At 42.4% G+C, this 21,843-nt stretch overlaps 1 protein-coding gene across 10 annotated transcripts in view; it reads right to left on the bottom strand.

Annotated features, from left to right (window-relative positions):
* The window catches only part of RBFOX2 (RNA binding fox-1 homolog 2), a 217,899-nt gene that overhangs the window by 3,685 nt on the left and 192,371 nt on the right, over window positions 1-21,843 (bottom strand). For 3 of the 10 annotated variants that reach the window (XM_044679984.1, XM_044679980.1, XM_044679977.1), the window contains exons 6-11: window positions 20,362-20,422; window positions 13,924-13,977; window positions 13,709-13,804; window positions 12,553-12,685; window positions 5,875-5,917; window positions 179-267 (exon numbers count right to left, since the gene is read on the bottom strand). In XM_044679984.1, coding sequence (XP_044535919.1) covers window positions 179-267; window positions 5,875-5,917; window positions 12,553-12,685; window positions 13,709-13,804; window positions 13,924-13,977; window positions 20,362-20,422 — 476 coding nt within the window. Of the gene's footprint in view, window positions 1-178; window positions 268-5,874; window positions 5,918-8,909; window positions 8,950-11,996; window positions 12,079-12,552; window positions 12,686-13,708; window positions 13,805-13,923; window positions 13,978-20,361; window positions 20,423-21,843 lie in introns of those variants that run through there. The other 7 variants (XM_044679982.1, XM_044679979.1, XM_044679983.1 and 4 more) reach the window with 5 other exon arrangements.

The raw sequence follows: 21,843 nt of genomic DNA, 5'->3' as shown, positions 1-21,843 counted from the left end.
AAGATGGGCTCAGGACCAAAGTGGGAAGAAAGGAAAAGGCTGGGTCAGAGCCCTCAGTTTAGGATTGATGACTCTGACAGGAGCCATGGTGGGAGCTGAATGACCTCAACCTTTTTCTGGAGGCAGAGGGGAAGAGCAGAGCATGCAGCGGCTCAGCACCTCAGCTCTCCCTACGTACCCGTCGCTGTAAGCGGCTGCGGCGGCGGCAGCGGCTGTGGCTGCTGTCGCTGTAGCAGGCTGTGCATATCTGTAGGCTGCATATCCACCCTAAAGGAAAGAAAAGAACTGACTTTACAGAGACCTTTCTCCAAAGGGATACACACACACACACACACACACACGCACGCACGCACGCGCACACGCACACACGCACCAAGGAAAGGAAATGTTTCAAACTGCATCTGTTCCCATGTTATTCTTCCAGCAGAAAAATCAGCTGCAAGCTAGGCCTGGCTTTGCTTCTCTCATTCCTATCCTGGCAGTGACTCTCTCCAGTTAACAAGGGAGGGTCAGTGGGAGAATCAGTTATCTCACTGTCTCAGTGAGAAATAAGAGGTCTTCTCTGCAGGGAAGCTTAGCCGGGCAGAACGTAAAGGTGTCAGACAGGTGTGTGGGTGATAGGAGACTCTGCAGGCTACAGGGCACTTGGTGAAGAGAAGCTAAGGTGCTTGACCAAAGGCCAGGCAAACATTGAAAATGGATCAGGGGCATCTGAGTGGCATAGAAGACAGAGGTCCTGAGTTAAAATCTGGCCTCAGACACTTCCTAGCTGTATGACCCTGGGCAAGTCAGTTAACCTCCACTGCTTAGCCTTTATTGCCCTTCTGTCTTAAGAGTTGATAATAAATTGGAATGTAATGTGTTTTTTTTTTTTAAGAGAAGAAAGAAGGAAAAGGAAGGAAAGGAGAGAAAACAAATGAGAGAGAGAGAGGAAGGAAGGAAGGAAGGAAGGAAGGAAGGAAGGAAGGAAGGAAGGAAGGAAGGAAGGAAGGAAGGAAGGAAGGAAGGAAGAAAGAAAAGGGCTTAGAGTAATGGACCATGGTTTGGAGACAGCCTAAAATCCATCCTTGGCCAGGCTGGACCTCGCCCAGTGGTGGGGTACCTCTGGCTGTATTTCATACAAACCATGTTCTTATACTCTTAGCATTTTAATAAAATAGCACATTCTATTCTGTTAGTACTTTGCCTGATAAAATCCTAAAAAAAGAGGAACTACTGGAACAGGGAGAGAATCAGAAACTGTCAAATTCAATGCTCCCTTCCCCAATTTTTGTTCCAGCCTTGACTCACTTCTCAATTGCTCTGATTGGCTAAGCCTGATGCTTGTGTACACCATTCTCAAAGCCTTTTCAACCCACACATGTCTTGTCCAATTTGAGCACCTTTTCAGCAGTCCCATGGAAAAATCCTCCAGCTTTACTTGTGTACACACTCGTGTTGTCTCTTGTCTATGGAGCTCTAAAGCTGTCTGCCTTCCCCATGCCCTTAGAAGGTTAGCTTTGCTCCATCCAATTAGAACAGAAGACAGGGGAGACTCTGTATATGGAAGAGAGATTAGCATTGTTTCTCTTGGCTCCACTGGGCAGATGCAATGAGAGGAAGCTCCCAAGGGTCTGACCACACCCAGGTCTGTGGAGAAGACCTTCCTAGCAATTAAAAACTGTCAAAAAGTGGAATGGGCTGCCTTGAAAGGAAGGGAATTCCCTTCTCACTTTCTCTGGGAAAGTCTCCTTACACCTCAGGTCTTATGAAGCTTTTTGCTTCTTCCTCGAAGGAAGGTTCCTCCAAACCTTTCATCTGACTTAACTATACAAGTGACAGTTCACAGAAAAGACCTAGTTCTTTCCTCAGAATTTTTTCTGATTTCAGAGAGGTATTTCAAATGGACATTTGTATCTTCATCAGTCCTTGTTAATGCTTCATGTGAAGAGTTAAGAGTTAAAAAAAAAAATGTATATAGAGAAAAAATGACCAGAATCAGTGAGGGATCTGTTCCTATATGAAAAGTTCAACTCTGAAATTAGTTGCCTAGTCAAACATTTCTTTTCTCAGCTCTTTGGACAAAGAGTGGGTCATTCATTACAAGCTGGGGAGGATGGGGTAGGGGGAGATAGAGAAAGAAGGGGAGGGAGAGGGAAACAAAAAGAGAGATTGTAACCGTTTCATTTATTACAACCCTCCCCACCTTGACAAAATGAGCAGGGCTTTTGTGAGAGCTACTCATCTCCTTCCAAACCTAAGGAGGCAGAAAAATGTTTAAAGTGTATATTCAGCAGGCACACAGGTAACTGTTACAGTTCCTGCTCTAAGGGGATTCGATACTCTGTAGAAGAAATGTGAACACCTTGGTAATAATAAACTTTCTAAGAAAGGGCTCTATTGCAGCCATCTCAAATTTGCTACCGAGTTTCCCAAAAACGGAGGTCTTGTCTGATGAACCCTGGGGTTGAGCTCTGTCATCTTGGGGTCACTAGGTTGAATCCCTAGAGGCACATCAGTAGTCCTGGCTCTAAGTAGCCCTAGCGGCAGTCACTGAGCTGGCTGAAGTTATCATTTACCACTAATTTCCAAACAGGTGGGGAAAAGGGACACACTGGAACTGGAAAACCATTCGCCACTCCTCCTGGGTAAGTTGTAAGGACACATTATGTCAACTGCCTTGCTTTCTGAATGATACTGTTAAATCAACATATTGATGCCAGAGAACAGATAAGCCTGTCCTCTGATCTTTCGGTTTTTTGGCCTTTTCTGAAAATGCAGAGATGACTGTTTCCCCAAATATTCACTAGCAAATTCTAATGAGCAAAGATTAAGGTTTTTGTGGAACATGAGAACAAAATGCAGTTTGAAACAAAAAGTTCTTATCATCTCTTAACTGAAATTTATCTTCAAAAGGAGGAGGGGTAAAGACTGGGTTCAGGCGTGGGAGGGAATATGGCGCCACGTTTATTAATCACATTAAAAACTAAGCATGCTGACATCTGGGGCTAAAACAACCAGCAAAATCACGACGTTCAGACTGTATTGGCTAGACTATCTATCCCAGCATTCTCTTGGGACAGCCGTTTGCCCTAGGCGCTACCACAAGCTTGGTGAAGTCACAGCCTTGATTACTAGAGCGTGCAGCCACAACGACCTGGTATTACGGAGACAGTCAGTCACCACTTGAGTTAACATTCCATCCCCTAATGACTGGTCCCTCCCCAGCCCAAGGAGATAGAAAGTCCTGCCCACCCTAGCCCCTGGTCCCACACCACAATGTTAATAATTATAACAAGCAATAACCCATCTGTTATATCAGAGAAGGGAACAGAGACTCCACTGAGAGATTTAGAGTGAGGTGCTAACATGTCTTCAGCTGACTGCACGAACAAACAAACAAAAAGAGGAGAAATAATCCATTGGATATATGGAGTCATGAAATAGCTGATGTGTATTGCTTTGAACCATGCACTGATGCAAAAATGAAGCAACCATTAATAAAAATGAAAAAGGACATATGTATTTACACACAATCAGACCTGTCCGATCTGAAGCTGTTTGCAGAGTCTATCTGTGTATGATTTGAAATAAAACAAAGAGTGGGAATTAGCATAGCCCAATCTGAGTTTCCAATGGAGTGGAACACGTGGACAGTTTGAGGGAACTGTGGGAGCTGAACATAATGGGCATGGCTGAGCCCAAGCCAGAAAGAAAAGCCTCCTAAAAAGGGATGATTTTCCTAGTCTTGTATTTCTTTCTGCCTGCCTTTGGCTGTTCCATGAGGGAACTGATCCTCTACTCTAGGACTGTTTCCCTGACCTGACACTGTGGGACCCTGACATGTAGGAATCCTGGGCAACAGTGATCTCTGCCAAGTCTGCCCACAGCTCCTTCCTGATTCATGATTATTCTACAATATCTTCCATGCTTATTAGAGAGCTGTCTCTTCCCACCTGCCCCATCTAAGCCTAACTACTTGGACTTATCTCCAGTCAGATATGGCCCCAAATTCCTGTGTGTTTCTTCTCCATGTCCTAGACCTTGCCTTCACCTCCATCTTTGTCCACCACAGGGAAAAAGAGGAGTAGAGACCTGAGGTTTGAATCCCCAACTGTGGGACATGGGAAAAAGTCACCCCGTTTCATAGTCTCAGTTCCCTCATCTGTAACATGAGAGAGCTGGACTCTATCATCTGGAAGGCTTCTTTCAGTTCTCAACTCAATGTGCCCAAACTGCTATGCTCAGAGTTTCTACCTATTAAGACCTTTGAGGTTGTGGAAAATACACAGACTGTGCAGGGAAAAGAGATGACATTTTAAATTTATTTTCTATCTAATTAATATTGATCTCGGAGTCATTGATAAATATCCCTGTCAGTCTAGTGTTGTAGTAAAATCTGATCAGGGTGAACACCATAGAAAGGGCTCATTTCTACCAAAGAAACAGCTTCTCCCTATATAACCAGTATCTAAATATCCCCATATTGATCCCATCTGACTTTCTCCTTTCCTTCTACCTCTGGTGAGAGCCCTGGGGGTGGGGGTAGCCTGCAAACAATCAATGTACAGGCTACACTGAAAGGTCAGGGGACAAGGAGTGAGGGGAGAGGCAAGTGCTATGGGGGAAACAAGCAAGTTGCTTAGGAAAGATGCGATTCCACTGTTGGTAGGATATATTCTGGGTGTCTGGGAGTCATTGGGCTGTCTGTTCTCTTGCAAGCTAAATGAGCACAAAGGACTTTTGAGGTTGATGCCAGGATTATTTGGTCATATACTGATTTTCTGTAGTATGTAAATAGTGTCCACTGGAAATGATAGAGCAACTGTTCAAGGAAGTACATAGAGTTCTCCCAAACCAGAGTTATCAATAGATTATTTGGTGTGGAACTGTTTATCCAAAAACCTCGGCCAAAACCTAAATAAATCATCTCAAGAGAAGGGATTGGCTACAACCCACTTGGTCTATGATGCCTTTTACTTCTAGAATCCTGGTGAAAAGAGTGTCTGACTTAGAGCTTGAGGAGATCTGCATAGAACCCTAGAACATGAGAGCTACATGACTATGGGCAAATCACTTTTCCCATCTTGAGGCTTTTGTGGCCTCTTCTGTAAAATGAGGAAAAATAATTCTCTTGTTTATTCCATAGTTGGGAGGAAAGCTATAGCAATATGAATTATGACTTGATGACTCTACTTTTAGTTTCATTTTATATCACATCAAAGCCTTACGGCTTGCCCACAAATTGAATATTCTATGTAAGCCATTGATTCTTCCTATTTAGCTTCCTATGTTATGAACAGACCCTTCTTTTGGCTCAAAAATACATATTAATCTCACTGACCTTTCTGAGTCATGAGAAAGAAGAATGCTGAGGAGTCGAGTTGGCCAGAGTCCCTGTAAGCCTGTACTATTGTGGGCAGAAGCGCTGTCCACATACTCACAGCATTTTCATTATGTGTGCTAATTTCAGGAACTTGGGACCCAAAGTCTGTTTCTTGGCTCCCCCCAAGTCCATTCTCCACCCTAAGGGGAGGACAATCAGGACTCTGGTCTGATGTGCTAAAACACCAAATAAAAGGGCAGGCTCTAAAACACTGTGGATAGAGGTGAGTGATAAACGAAAAAGGGCAGCAGCAATGGGAGTAGGGTCTTTCAGTTGCCTGGGGCCAGGATAAGAGGAAAGGTCTAGACGCAGGGCCCTTTTCATGGACAAAACACAGCTCGGTGTAGTAAGGAGGCAGCAGGCCTTTGGCCACATGCGCATAAGTCTCCACTGTCCAAAAAAAGCCTCTGTTCCCATCTCTAATGTGGAGCTGGAATGGTTAGTAGAATTCAATGTTTCCACTGCAATCCACAATCTGATTGGTTGGCAGGTCACACTGGCACTCCTACCTGAGGTATTTTAGCGCTAATGATTGGTTCCTGTAAGACTATTCTATAACAGAACACAGGAAGAGCAGTTCAAAACAACACGGCTGTGGAAAGAAACAATCGTACAAGTGGCCACAAGGGCCCAGCCAGCCTTTTCTTTTCTACGGATGCAAGCATGCTTTTCAAGGACAAAACTGTGTCTCTCTCCAGAGCAGTCTGTTGAGAATCAGGGGGGGAGCTGTTCCTTCTCTTCTGGCCCTAAGGAGAGGAGCTGTTTTACCCACCTGCCTGGCCTGCCCTGCCCCCCTCCCCACCTCACAAGTACTTCTTCTCATGGATCCGTACAAAGCACTGCCACAAATGGCTTGATTGGCCTCTGAAGGAAAAGGGTTTTGAAGGAGCCTTTCAAGGGAGTAAACCAGTTTTAAGAGATGGTTGCCCCAGGAGAGAAAGGAAGAAGGAAAAGAAGGTCCATAATTCATGTGCTAAGTTTGTGACAAAGGAAAGCTGAGAAAACTGAGGAAAAAACAAAACAATCACTTCAACCTTCCCCAAACCCCATCTTCTGACTCCTATGTCTCTTTTGGAACCTTGTGTGGTCTTACACAGTCCCCCTTCCAGACTACTTTATGAGGGCAGCCAGAAGGATCCCAAGACAGGCTTCCATAGAAGAGAGGAAACAGGAGCTTGGGGGAAAAGGGGAAGGGCTTCATGGCTAGATCACATTTTTTAAAAGGAAACTCTACCCACCCTCCTCTGGTTCTTGCATTCAGCACAGTAGGGCAGGTCACAATAAGCTATGACCCCTTAGACTTTAGCCTAGTAGGTCTGGTATTTTTCTCAGGACATAAGCCTGTTCTAGGATCTTTACCCATAGGAGCTCTTTACTAGGGGTCTGTAACTCAAAAACAAAAACAAACAAAAAACTATTTTGCTCCCTTTGCAGCCCTTTGTACTTTTTTTTTATGCATTGAAAAATACTCTTCTGGAAAAGGGTACAGTGGTTTCACCTACTGAGGGAGTCCATGACAAACCAAAAGTTAAGACCTCCTGCTCTAAGGATGGCCTAGCAATACTCATCAGGTCACAGGGCAGCTACAATGCTTAAGGATCCTTTAGGGAAGATGAGGAACAGCATTATCTAGAACTTCTTAACAGCTTAGTCTAAATGCAAGATAAAAATTCCAGGGCACTTTGGTGAAGATGTAGGGAACAGTTACTCTCTCAATATAACAAAGATAGCTTACGTCCAGGATGTGAGAGACCTCCACACAACTGCTCGTATATATAGCAGGGGTTAATACAATGTATGTCAGATCATATCTTTAGAGACCACTGAGTCTAATCTCTTCATTTTACTGAGGAGGAAGCCCAATGAGAGGAAGGGAGTTTAAGCAAATAATGTGTAGATTTAAGCAAATGTGTGTAGTGAATAGAAAATTTCATCATAAAAAAAAAAGTGCAAGAGGAAATTAAATTTATATTTTATCTAAGTATCTGAATGTGAGATGCTTGCCTCAATAAATGAGTTTTGGGGGACCATATTAAGGAGCACAGGTATTTTATGAGAATGTGTATAGGGGGGAAACTGAAGAAGTCCTACATAAATGTATGTAGGGAATTGTGTGATTTGGTTTAAGGGAGGAATACATTTTTCCTAACCTCAAATTTCACTGTAAAACAAAAAGGAAGAAAAAAAAGACATCTCTCAGTGTTTTCTGGGCTGAGATGAATGGAATACACAAAAGAGTGTGAACTCAGAACAAGTCTGTGCACACAAATGTGTTGTATATTACCCATTCAGATCTGTCTCTGAAGGCCATTCTGTAAGTAGTAAAGCTATGTTCCACCAAACCACCAGAAAGAACTATACCATTCTCTCTACCTCCTACCTAAACACATCTCCCAGTATTTTTAGCTATGCTGTTCTGGAAATCCACAATTTTTGATATCCTGTGTGTCTTTGATGGACTAGGGAAAGGCCATTTTTACACAAGTATCTTGATTTCCAGAAGAACCCAACTTCTACCTATTGAATAAATTTCCTAAGATAAATTCTGGGTGCCTCTAAAATAACTATCTAAAGAAGGACCATAAAGCCTTGAGAGCCAAGATGACATCAAAGGACCAGTTTTCCCCACTTAATCAAATATGATCCTGTCTCCATATTTCCAATTCTAAAGTTGATTAACAAGTCCTATATATAAAGAATACCAGTTGACAGCTAAGGTCAAACATTTCATTGCACCCAGAAATTATATCTTTTGGCTAAACCATCTTTTCATGATCAAGTGTTTGTAAGGAAGGGAGGATGCAGACTCTTCAACATTAAGTCTCCCACTGTTAGACCTCTTCTGTAGGGCTTTAAAGGAAAGTAACAATCTATGGGCAAGTCTGAACTTCCTCTGGCAAAGATCAAAATTCAAAGTCTTCAATATACAACCCTGATGTTATTATAACATAATTTGACTCCTCATGACTCTTCTAGTTTTCCTTCAACGGGGTAACAACTTTCTCTCTTAAACTTAGGGGAACACAAAGGTCTAAGACCTAAGCATCTATTGTGCAAATCAAGACCAAAATTACTTAAAGAGGGAGATAAAAAGAAAGGAAACAAATGGGAAGCAGGAAAGGGGAAAGAGGAGGGGTGAGGCTGAACTAGTCCTGTTATTTATGTGGACAAATTATACTGAGTATATAGAAGGAGGGAAGAGAATTTTTCAGTTAGCTAATCATCTCTTAGACAGCTCAGTAATCCAGAGAAAGCCTGTGCACAGGGAAAGGAGAAGAATCTGACCAATAAACTGACCCTGGCAATCAATTATTAGGAAATCCAAAGGCTCAGGCCTTTCTTGCACCCAGGGGCAAGCGCAGGGACAGAGAAGCATGCTTGCATTCTTAACTATATAAATATCCATATCTATATCCACAAGGAAGAGAAAAAAATCAAAGTAAATAAATTATATTCCAAAAAACCAAACCAAACCAAACCAAGAGAAAAAAAAAGGCTGGCTCGTCAGGGGTTGGGGTGAGAAGGCCCCATTGTGTGTACTTACATAGAGGTCAGCACCGTAAAATCCGTCCTGGTAAACCACACTGCAGAAAATCCACACAAAAACAAGACCAAAAAAACAAAAGAACAGAAACACGTTCCGGTTATTGAGGACGGCAGCATGCACATGCGCTCTACATAGGCAGGTGATGTATGAATCCACACCCTGGGTTCTGGGGCTGGGGCAAGGGAATCCCTCAGGGGCTGAGTACATTCTCAGGGACATGCAAGGAGAGGGAGAAGTCTACAAAGCTGGCATCAGACTTCAGGGGCAACCCCGTCCCTGGGGTAGGAAGGTAGAAACATTTTGACAGAACTCTGAAATATTTGGAATGTGATGCTACAAAGAACCAAACAGAACAATAATAAAGGCCTTTTAGAAAAGGGTTTCACATGGAAAAAAAAAAGCTTCCAAAGCCCCTAAAGGGCTATAAAGCAAGGTTCAGAATGGCATTTACTATTTCATTTTCAGTTTTTGTGGCTGTAATTTAAAAAATCTGCTTTTACTATCCATACATCACCTGCTTTTACCTGCACATTAGACATGCGATAAGATTTGGCTGATCACACAAGCATGCAAAGTATTATTATTTAGCATTTTAAAGAATCAATGCAACACCTCAGAAAAACAAGTCAATCAATTCTGACCAAAGTAAACAGAGAAATGTAATTCAAAACAAAACAAAACACAACCAAAAATACCCACAATGCATTGCTTTCACAAGCAGAGGTAATGAGCTAAAAAGGTTAAGGTGACTGGTCCAAGGTCCAAGAATTGAAAGGTGCAGTGGGGACTCTCAGATAGTAACAATTTAATCCGGGGTGGGGGAAGGAGTCATGTTAAGGGCAGGAAGGGCCTTTTTGGCCAGATGGCTTTCTAAAGGCTCAGGGAAATAAGAATAGTGAGTGAAGCTGGAGTGGGGTGGAGGTGGGCTTCAAGGATCACCTTGTAGCATCCTGAAGACAGACTGAAGGTAGGAGGAAAAGCTTCCAAGCAGGGGATTTTCACTTCATCTATTAGAAGATGAACTTGGAATGATGAATAGGGCTGGACTTGTTTCTGGACAACATGAGACTTGAGCTTTATAAGTGAAACGGGAACCTTTTAAGGTGCTTGTGTGTGCACAGAAATTTGCCAAGGCTCTCATTCTAGGGCCAGGAGACGAGGAAGAGTAGGAGGGAAACATAAGTCTGGGCTCTCTTCTTCATGCCTTGATTGTGTCCAGGTACAACTAGAAAAGGCAAGAATCCTTTCTTGGGACCTCTGTGTAGGCAAGCTCAGTAGGGTGGGCTGGCCCTAGAGCTTCAAGGAGAGAACTATGTGCTTCCTGGGAACAGAGCAGGCTGTTCCTAGGCATGGCTTGGGGTCCAGAACTCAAGAGCTTTTCTTGGGGAAGCAGGGAAGAGTGAGGCTCAGGGATCATGGCAGAGAGAAAGCATTGCAAGCTGGTCCATATCTGAACTCTGCTTCTGACCTTTGGCCACGAGGTCCTTAGTTTCTGAAAGTTTTCTCACCTCTTTTACACTTATCTATACTACCTTCACAGTTTCAAAAGTCAGTTCAAGGTTTAAACTGACAAAGCATTATGGATCTAAGTTGCTTTAAAGGAAATAGATGAGTAGCCCTTAAACAGAAGGCTGGAAAATGCATAGCAAGGGAATCAGACCTGACATAAGTATCTTTGGCTGTTTTTATGAAGGGGATTAAGGGATACCTTTAAAAGTGTTTTATTTCAGAGAAAGTTAGCAGAAATGGAACTATGTCCAGAATATAGCATGGTCTATAATCCATCTTCTCCTTGGAATCCTAACCAATAAGATTCCAATATTCTGTTTGCAAAGTCACTCAAGGATAAAATTGGCCACTCAATTCTTCAGACAAATCTAGGCTAGAATCCCATAAAATGTTGGACTAAGAAGTCCTTGTCATCCTCCTAATGTAGGAAGTATATTTCATAAGAGAGAAATATGAAGTCAGTGTCTTTGATGTCAGGCATACAGGTCAGTGGGATCAGACATAAAGATAACATTGCATAAGGGAAGATAGAAGACTTGACAAACCTCAGGTTTTCAAGTTTTTTCAATGTACTGAAATGACCTATTTACTGAACTAAAAATTAATTTATCCATTTAAGAGAAGTAGCTCAGAGAATTTTACAGTAAAATATTCCTAAGTGAGCTCTATGTGGGCAGCTTCACTTTGGAAATTACTCTCTCGGATTGGCCTAAGAGATAATTTATTAATGAATTCTCTAGGATCAGCATATCTAAAAGATGTCTCATGTTTCTCTTAAGTGTTTCCTGGCAAAATACTATGTGGATTTTATTAGTTTCTTTGGAAAGAGAGGAGGATATCAAGGGTCAGAGGTTAGAAAATCAAGTTTAGAGAACAAATGATAAAAAAATGAAGTTAGTAGTAGCAAAGGATGGAGATGGTGTAATGCATGATAACAGTCCCCGATAAGCTGTAACAAAAGGCCATTTTAGTGACCACAGCAACCTCCTTCAGATGGCTCCTGGGCCTGACACATCAATGTGCACATGAGTCTTGGCTAGCAGTTTGCAGTCAGTGCTGTCACCAAGAGATGGTTTACCCCAGAAGAGGAAGACCTCTGTTTGTTGTTCCTAATGCCAATGACCCACTTGGTTCTTATCAAATAAATAAAACTCTAGAAACTCTTCCTTTTGGCATTCATCCTTCTTGCCAGGTAGCAGACAATAGCACCTGGGCTACTGTGTGAATTCCTTAGTGAGAATTGGAAGGATTAACCCTTTATAAGTAGGGACAAGATAAGTATCATGAATGTCACATCCATGAATCCAAGGGAAAGTCTTTGGAGTAAAGTAACTTACAAAAAGCACATTCTACCCCAAACCCACATTCTTTAAACTCGGCATCAAGAAACATCCCAAACAGAACTTGCCGCTTTCACTCCTTCCCCCCACCCCCACCCTGCTCAGGAACAATGGATTTGTTTGTTGCTAGGGAGCCCTTCCACTGCATGAGGCACCCTCAATACAAAAAAATCAAAGGGCGAAGGATGCTCAGCCACATCAGTAATTTTACCATCATTCAGAAGGCAACTGCGGATTAATTCCTCCTACTTCTCCCTCTCTCCCTTCATTCAAATGGACTTGGTTGATCTTTGAATTAACCTCTTTTAATCCGTTTCCTACAAAGAAAGCAAATCCATTGTGGGTAGCCGGCTCTGCCGCTCACCACACAGGCAGCACAACCCAAGGGGATGGCACTGAACAGGCTCAGCCCCAATGTGGTGTCAGGGAAAGAGCAGATGCAGCCTTGATCTATGGCCTAGAGCGCTGGGTTTTGGTTCTTCAAAAGTGTTACTCCAAATTCGTGCAATGCTGGGTAAACTCCATGCTAACACACTGCTAGGAAACACCAGATGGCCTTGGCTACTGTCTTAAGCCACCATCGAGATGGTTTAAGGCTATCTCAATGAAGTTTTCAATAACCAATTGACAGGGAATTTAGGCTTGTGTTCTGATGATGTCATTTTGTGGTTCATACCATCCAATCATTAAGTCTTTATGGAACCTCCTAGGTACAAGGCACTGTGCTAGGAGTTGGGCATATTAAATTGCCTATTACAGGAGAACATTTGATTGTGGAATCCAGTGCTTACCCTGGATAGGCAGGGATGGCTGTGGGAGGTACCGCTCTAACTGCACCATACACCGTCCGCCCTCGGCCCCTTAGGTGGGCTCCTCTGAATGCGGCTGCTGTCGTGGCTGCAGTGGGGTAAGGGAAGCCAGGAACTGCAAAGAAAGACAAGGCAAGAGATGAGAGAATTTTCAGCTTTTCTTCAACAGAAGAATATATACCCACCCTGGAAGAATGCCCAGGCAAATGCCACAATGTTCTGCAGAGACTGAGGACCAACAGCATCTCTTGTGCCACTCTGGGACTCTAAAGGAGACAGAGAGATCTGGCAACAAAAGAATGTTTCCATGCCTGGAACATCAAAAATGGTTATCACCTCCCAAGCACATCCCAGTGAAAAATTGGTCAAGAAGCACCAAGGCCTACCTGCTACTGTCCATGCCAGGAGACAATCTAGAGAGGTCTTTTAGACTCAACTTGGCATAAGCTCTTTAAACAGGCCAATGATTATGCTCATCTAAACCCCTCTGTTACGTGCATGTTGATGAGCTCTCATCCAAAGCACCCTTCTATGTGTAATGAAGGCACACTTCTCTGGAAGAAGCATCAAGGTGGCTTGCTGTTTGTCCCCTCTCATTAATGTTCACAATATCCCTCTGAGATAGGCAAAGGTCAAAGACCTTATTTTCACTCCTTACAGTTAGTTCATACCCAGAAATGGGGAGGATGTAGGACGTCCTCCGGTACCACTACTCATCTACCCTTTTGAGAGGCAGAAATTCACCCAGGCAGTTCAGGGAAGCTTATATTCTGCTAACAAACACATTCAGATCCAAGATTCATAGATGCTGGGTCCAGTTTGATCACACTGCATGCTGGAGTAAGTTGCTTAGGGCAAGGTGACATTTAAGTTCTAATAGAACTGAAAAAGTCCATAGCTCCAGAAAGTCGTTGGGAGATATGAAGTAATCGTGAGGAGGGGACAATTTGTAGAGTGAATGAGAGGTGTGCCAAGGGGATGGGGTCTGTAGGCTTCTCAGCAGCCATGTTCGGATTCTAATCTGGTCCCAAGGTCTCTGGCTCTATGTGTGTCATCATGGGTGTGTTTGGGGCCCGGGGGAGGGGGACACATGTATAGATAGACAACAGATGGACAGATGGACAGCGAGACTACTTACTGATGAGCGGAATGTAAGTGTTGATCCCCCCCCTTCCTGATAGGGGCACTGCTGCATCATTGCCTAGCGAGACGTCTGCTTGAAAACTGGAGGCTGCTTTTGGGTTTAAAAAGAAAGGAGAAAGAGGGCAAGAAGTATGAGAAGAGTGAACACATCTAGAACCAGCAAACACCACTGTAGGCAACTGGCAAAAAAGGGAAAATTTAGAGTGCTACCTGCATATAACTCGGGGCCATAGACTGCTCCAACCACTGGGCTCAGTTTCCAACCTGAAATGGTGAAGAGAACAGTCATGATGAGACCTATGCTAACAGCTCCTATTTATAGAAGGTTTTAAAGCCTATGAAGCACTTCACGTGAACTACTACATTTAAACCTATGAGCGAAGCAAGACAATTATGATCACCATTCCCATTTTACAGAAGAGGGGACTGAAGTTCCAAGATACTACAGTGAGCACTGAGAAAGAAGGCCCTAGTCAGGCATCTCTTCTGAATCTCTTCCACTGGGAATTTCCCTGGCTTTCTGTGGCCTGGTTTTATGCCCATTTATGATTGTCATGGTGGGGCAAGTGCCTTCCACCAATGCCAACAGGTCCCTGGGCTCTACCTTGTGAGCTCAGGACTGTTTGGTGCAATGAAAGGCTACTTGACCTACTTCATGTCTGTCATGGTGTCTCCTTGATTCAAGATCTGGAAGAGTGAAAAAAAGCAAAATGCTTAGAGCCAGAGTGAGAGAAGGTCCTCATCAACCTGAAAGCCCAGGGACAAGGGAAGAAAGGTGAGCTTCCAGAGTGCTTTTCTCATCAGCTTGGAACTCCCAACTGTGTGTTTGGAATTCAGGGAGGTGCCATTTAAAAGTATCTTACAAACTTCCTGTGGACACGTGGGGACTTTGAGACTACATTCTCCATGATCCAATGGGTTTGGTTTTTGGACGTGGGGAAAACGTATAGGGCAGCTTAAATTCGGAGGGCGGCCGGGAGATGGCCTCTTGGTTACTGGAGCGGGCTCCCGGGGGACAGAGAGGAGTAGGGAAGGTATGGAAGAAAATGGCAGAGGCGCCAGAGATTTCTTACAGGCGCGTGGTTAATTTATCTCTATCAGCAATGGCTTTTATTAAAATACTATTTTCCCTTTTAATATCTGTCTTCATCATTTTTAATTGTAACACAGCCCCCTTGGCTGGGCCACTTCTCTAACCTCTCTTACAAAAACAGACCTTGTCTGCATGACAAGACCACTCTTTTCTTCAGAGCAGCGGTTGCTTTGCTCCCAATGAATTCAACTCAGCTTCCTTGCTTGCCCACCACCAGGGATAGCAATAAGAGGGAAGCATTCTATGGATACTTAGGGAATGGAAGAAAGAAAAGACCCAAGGATTTTACTTGTACAGCATAAAAGAGGGTATTGTTGAAAGCATCATGTTCTCAAACAAGAATCCACTGAATACTCCTCTTATTTTCCACAGGTGTCTTGCTCTTGTTTTTCCTTTTTCTACATTCTACTCTGACATGCTTTGGGATCCTACCCATGACATAGTGGTTCAATTCAATAAATACTTAATAAACACTATTATTTGAAAGGTCCTTTGAAAGGTCAATAGAGCTTCACCTTTAGCAAGTTTATGCTTTACTGGGAAAATAAGACATTTATAGAAAAGTGTGCTACAAAGTGGGGTGGCAATGAAGAGGTTGAGTCAAAGAATGTTTAGAATGAAGAAATCACTTTCAGTGGGGAGTTTGATGGGAATAAGAGGGAATCAGGAAAGGGTCATTAAAAAAAAAACAACACAAAACACCCTTACTTTTTTAGTGTCAATTCTAAGACAGAAAGATGGCAAGGCCTAGGCAATTGGGGGATAAGTGGTCATACAGCTGGGAAGTTTCTGAGCCAAGATTTGAACCAAGCCTAATGCTCTATCCAGTGAGTCACCTAGCTTCCCCTAGAAAGGATCAATTAAAGAAATATTGCCTAAGCTGGGTATTGAAGGAAAAGGCTCTCAACAGGTAGAGCTGTGCAGAAGGGCCCATGTGTTCCAGGGATGGGACACAGGTGAATGCCGAAGGATGATTTCAGGGAGCAGATGGGACACTATGGGGAAGAGACCAAGATAAAGAGAAAGGCTGGCTGGAGCTAGCTAGAGGTTCATCACCTTTTTTAATGTCATTATGGTGAAGCCTATGGCCCTCTTTGCTCAGAATGATATTTTTAAATATGTGAAATTAAATATGTAGGACCACAGGGGAAACCAATTATGTTGAAATAGAGTTACTAAAACAGTTAAAAAACTCTTAATAAGTTCATGTAGCCCAGGTTTATAAAAGACACCTAAGCTAGATTTTGTCAGGCCTCCAAAACCAGGTTCAGGAGCTTGTGTTCTATCCTGAGCATAGGGAGCAGGCACAGAGGGCTTCTGAACAAGAGAATAACAGAAATGGAACAGGACAGGAAGAGAATTTTGTCAGTTGTGAAGGAGAAAATAAAGCAGGACAGACTCCTTGATGGAGGCTTCCTGGAAACCAGTGAGGAGACTGGGAAGTAAAAAAAGGCATGAGAGCCTCCTATCAGTGGGCTGGGAGCAAGGTGAATCAAGAAGGGCAGGATAGAACAGATGGCAATGTGGAAAAGTCATGGGAAATGGGAGAGAGTCAAAGATGCCTCTGGGGCTCTAGGTGCCAGGTCTCATTGTTCTGAATCTATTTCATCTGTAAACTGAGGGTGTTAAAACTCCATGATTTCTAAGACCCCTTTCAACTCTAAGAGCATATAACACAAGGCAAATCACAAAATTTCCTTAAATTCCAACAGGAATCATGATATATGCAATTAACTAAAAAGCTGAATCTCACTGAAAAAATTCAAAGGGTATATACAAACTTTTGCTATATTGACCATAGTTTTACATAAATGAGGCAATACCTAGGAGTAAATTCTTTGTATTACAGAGACCATTTTCATAACTTCCTTCCCCCACCATACATTTCCATATGCGTCCGATATAGACACATGGGAATGCCAATGTTTGTTTCTTTTAAGATGGCTTTAACATCACCTTAGAAGGAATGTCAAATACTTTCCTCCCTATCCCTCTCTTTACCAATGTTCTAGTCCCTGAGAATCATCATGTCTAAGATTCAGGGATTTAGATGGGATAGCTTCCAAGTGCTCCTGCACCTCTCAACTTGATGACCCTATAAGGATTATGGCATAAACAAAGGAGTTGTTAGTACCTAGGGCATTTTGGGCATGTCCCCAAACATCCTGGGATACATTTTCTTCATTTGTAAAATGTGGAGGTTGTGTTAGATTCAATTCAATTGGAGCAACATTTCTGAAGCACATATTACCTCTCAAGGGTAATGGGGAGGCCCATAAGCTGGTTAGGGGAAACAGCCCAAAGGTCATCACCAGAGTGAAGGAGAACCAGTATGGAAGGTGGGCCATTCGCAAAAGGCAAGGGGAAGACTGAACTGGGGCAAGTCCTCCAAGGATGGGGGGAGGGGGGGGCTGACCTCCTATGGACATTTTATGGAAGAACAAGGAGAGCATGAGAGAGGATTGATGGGCTGCAATTCTGCACTATTATTGGCAGATACTACTTGTGCTCAGATAAATACAAGATAGTATTTGGAAAGAAAGAGTAGTAATAATTTGAAAGATCCCTGAAGGAGGTAGCATGAGAACAGCCTTGAGGGAAGTTAAGTATTCTAAGAAGTAGAGGTAAGTGGACAGCCAGGCTCTGCAAAGGCATGGAGGTGAAAAGTGGAACAGAGATCTACTGAGCCAGTGGGGCTGGGATATTAAGCATAGGGAACGGAATAACATAAAAAAAGGCTGGCCAGGTGGGCTGGAAAGAAGCCAGGAGGAAAAGACATCTAGGCAGTCAGTTCTGGCTTCAAAGGGCTGTGATCACAATTGCTTTGTAGCTGAGGACACAGAAACTCCTGAAAGGTCAGGGGTGAACTTCCAGTAATTGATGGGCCTGTCAGAGGTCTGAGAAGAGCTCTTAAGTAATACTACTTAGCATTAAATCCCTCCTTTCCATATTAATCATAACTTGTAGATAGAGTGCATCAAAATTTACAAAATCATATATGTGTATTATTATCCTACGGCTCATTTAATTTGGGTATTATTTGTGAATGTCTTCTCCTGTGACCTGCTGGGTATGGCCATCTACCTCATTCAAGTACTCATAGGAGTTCCTTGCTTTTCCATATGCCCTGCAGCTGTAGTCCCTTGATGTGTTCTCAAATTATAAGAGGAGCTCCTGGAGCCATTTTTTCTCTTTGCATCTCCCAGGTTTAGCAGAGTACTTAAATGCTCACTCATCTGAGCCACATAATAACTGTGTTAGGTAAGATATGGTGATACCATAGTCCCATTTTACAAATGGAGAAACAGGCTTAGATAGTAACTTGCCAATAAAACTAGCCTTTGTCATCTTGTGTGTAAATTTCTGGCTTAAAAAGACATCACAATTATTGCAGTTCATTTGTAGTATTCCTTTTCAATTGACTAAACTGCTTAAATCCATAGAGGCAGGCTAGTTTAAAATAACTTTCAGCTTTACCAACACACCTAAGACTTCAACATTTTGAATGTTTATGATAAAGATGAAAGTTTAGCTAAAGGCTGCTAGATTACAAGGAATTCTGTCACTAAAAAAATTCAGTAAGTTTTGTTTTTCAGTTAGCACAGTCTTTTGCTATGAAAAAAGCAATCTTTGCTTCCCCATGCTTCCTTCATGTCATGCTCTTACATCCAAGCCTCTACTTTCAACTTAGTATTTGGGGGTGGGGGTGAGGAGGGCACACATTATACAAAACCCATCCTGGGTCCTTGGTCTCCTGACTAGGGAGACTCAGTCATTCTAGCCCATCCTGTTTCCTGGCTATCTTAATACCATGTCACTATTCCCCTTGCTATTTACCTCTAGCTCTGGAAAAAATGATCCCATCAACATGAATATTCATCCTGGAAAGGTTGAGTCAATGAACTATAGGGTGATTCCACTCACTTTTTTGAGTTAGCTGACCAAAACAGACCCCTCCTCTCTATGTGTTGTCTTACCAAGAAAATATAAGCTCCTTGAGGGCAAAGACTTAAAGAGCCCTCATCAATAGAATAGCTACATTGTGGAATAGATATAATAACACTCTAGTTCAATTTTCATAGGTTCATTTGTTTTTGTAGCTCTTGGTACAGCAAGGCACATATTAAATGCTTAATTTCTTTCTTTTTTTCTATTCATTTATTTTCATCTCTCTAGGAGCAGAGAGATGAAAGGATAAGACAAGAGAGAGAGAGCCTCAAGATCAGGGAATTTATCTGGTCTCAGACACTTCCCAGCTGTTGTGACCCCAAGCAAATCACTAAGTTTCCATTTGTTTCACCCTTATCACTCTTTTGCCTTGGAATCAATGTATAGTATTGATTTGAAGACAGAAGCTAAGGCTTTGAGAGAGAGAGAGAGAGAGAGAGAGAGAGAGAGAGAGAGACACGTAGGGATTCAACTTCTTCAAGAAAGCCTGAGTCCTCTTGAGCCCTGCAGAAGCAGGACCGATTGTCACTAGCATGGAGACTACAATGCTCCATACCACTCTGAAAAAACCATATAGTTTGGTCAAGTGCTGGACATGGCTTTTAAGCCTCTTGGGTCTCAGCTCATTTAGGATTATCTGTCCAGAAGATCCCATCACTTAATATGTATAGGAAGAAAAACAACAATTATCACTTTGGGGTAGAGGAATGTCACATCTCACTGAGGGAAATCATGACACTTAGTGATATAAGAGCCCTGTTGAATCATATAAATACTGACCTCCATAATCTGCACCTGCCTCACTGATCTTTACAACAATCCTGTGAGGTGGGTTGTTATTTATCCCCATTTTACAGTTGAAGAAACTGAAATAAACAGGTTAAGTGACTTGCCCAGAGTCACACAGCTAGGAAGTGTCTGAGGCTGGATTTGAACTGGAGGCTGGAGTCTCCCTGACTTTCAGGTCCTATACTCTATCTACTGTACTGCTACTACACTGCCACCTACTAGGAAGATGTCAGGTCTGATGAGCATATGGGAGTGCTCAAAACAGGAAAATGATAAGTATAATGGGATAAATGTTTTTTTCCAGCAGAGGGTACAAAAGCAACTAGAAATCCAAGATGATCCCTGTAAAACAGCATGCTCCATCTTCTAGCCTGCTTGGCTATAAGAGAGCCATAAGACCACACAGCATGTGGTCAGATCATTTTTTTTTAAACCCTTACCTTCTAACTTGGAAGCAATACAATATTGGTTTCAAAGCAGAAGGGTTAGGCAATGGGGGTTAATGAGGATTTAGTGACTTAAGCCACTAAAACTAGCAAATGTCTTGAGGCTGGATTTGAATCTGGGACCTCCTATTTCTAGGCCTGGTTTTCTATCCACTGAGCCACCTAGCTGCCTTGGCCGATTAATCTTTAAGACTGAAGAAAAAGTTCAGGGAGTAACAGAAGCTTCACTTCTATCCTAAAAAGAAAGAGGGACATTATATATTCAGCAAAGGTTTAGGACTAAAAATCAAGAACCATCTGGGATTCACTGAAAAGATCTCATTGCTCAGGAAATACAGGCCGCCTTCTCAACCCTAAATTGTAGACTCTTACCATTTGCATATGGCGTGACCATCTTCTTATTGGTCATTACACGTGCTGTTGCATTATTCACCTACAAACAAAAAAAAGGGAAGGGGAGGGGAGGAAGCAGACTATATTAGGGAAAATGAAGGATCCTTGAGCCACTGTCATAATAAATACTTTAAATAAAGAAGCAAAGAGCTCTTTATAAATATGTAAATTAATTATAGTTATAGTTTAATTTTAATAATTAAAGTAGTAATAAATTACAAATATTTCTACATTTGATATTTTAATCAAATTACTCATTAAACAAGGCCAACAAGAGTAAAATGTAGTTTCTCTGTCTCCAAATGGCATGTTTAGAATCTTTACTAGCTCCCTGGCATTGTAAGAGACCAAATGTGTGCTGATTCTTATAAGACCAACTGAAGTGAAAAATTTATATTTTATAGGAAGAATGGAAAGTTAGCAGGAATGCCACAATAAAGCAGCATATAAAAAAATGGCAGGTCACATGGGTCACTGAAGTAGACTTTTGCAGGACAGAAAAGTAACCTATCAGACTGAGTGGCTCTTTTCTAGTCCTTAACACTAGAAGAGGGTTCACTGTAAGGAAAACCTAGTGTCATTTGAATCTAGTTGGGAAAAATGAAGGATTTTTGGTCCTTGTCAACTGATGGTACTCAGGGGTAATGTTGAATATTCTAGGTCCAATGGCTAATTAATACCACATACGCACACACAAAATAGTTTCACAATGTCTCTGAAATATGCTTTTGCAATAGATGAAAATTGATCACTATTATTTCTTTGTTTTACAGTGCTCTCCACCCTCTTTACAGAGCTCTGTATAATTTCAAGCATTCTCAGTGCCACAGCAAGTGGGTGTTATAGAAATGGTGCTGATAAAGAAAAGATGAATGGGGTTTGGAAGCCAAGAAACTGCAGCCCAGTGTCAGAATCAGCCTCAAAGCTAATGCAAGGAGGGTGAAGCCTCATCATAGAACTCAATTACTGGTTGGGTTGTCAGGTCAGAACGGATATATAAGCTATACAAAGGCCAATTTTAAATAGACAAGCTTTAAAAAAAATGACATAATTCTTCCTCTTGGGGTATATAAGTTGAAAATCGGTGCAAGGAGAAGAGCTGAAACTACATTTACTCGAGTTTGACCCACCAAACAATATAAACATTTTACATTTAAAAAGAAAGAATGGGATACAACAATGATGAGACTTGAAGCATGCAAGTTAAAAAACACACACACAGAGATAAAAGAAAGAAAAAAAAACAATCAATTTGGGAGAGGAAGGGGAAAGGAAGGGAAGAATGGGTCTCACAGACAACCACTAAGATGGCGCGAGAGCCTGAATCAGCTGCTACAGCAGAGGGCAGCACAAGCACTTAAAGGAAAAATGGCCAAAACCCATCAGAGACCACCAGTCAGCAAAGGGAGACCAACAGCGGCATGGGAGGCTGGGGTGGGGGAGGAGGGGAGAAGAGGAGAG

This window comes from Gracilinanus agilis, chromosome 5 (assembly GCF_016433145.1).
Source record: "Gracilinanus agilis isolate LMUSP501 chromosome 5, AgileGrace, whole genome shotgun sequence".
Lineage (NCBI taxonomy): Eukaryota > Metazoa > Chordata > Mammalia > Didelphimorphia > Didelphidae > Gracilinanus > Gracilinanus agilis.
This window is presented reverse-complemented; position numbering and strand designations above follow the sequence as displayed.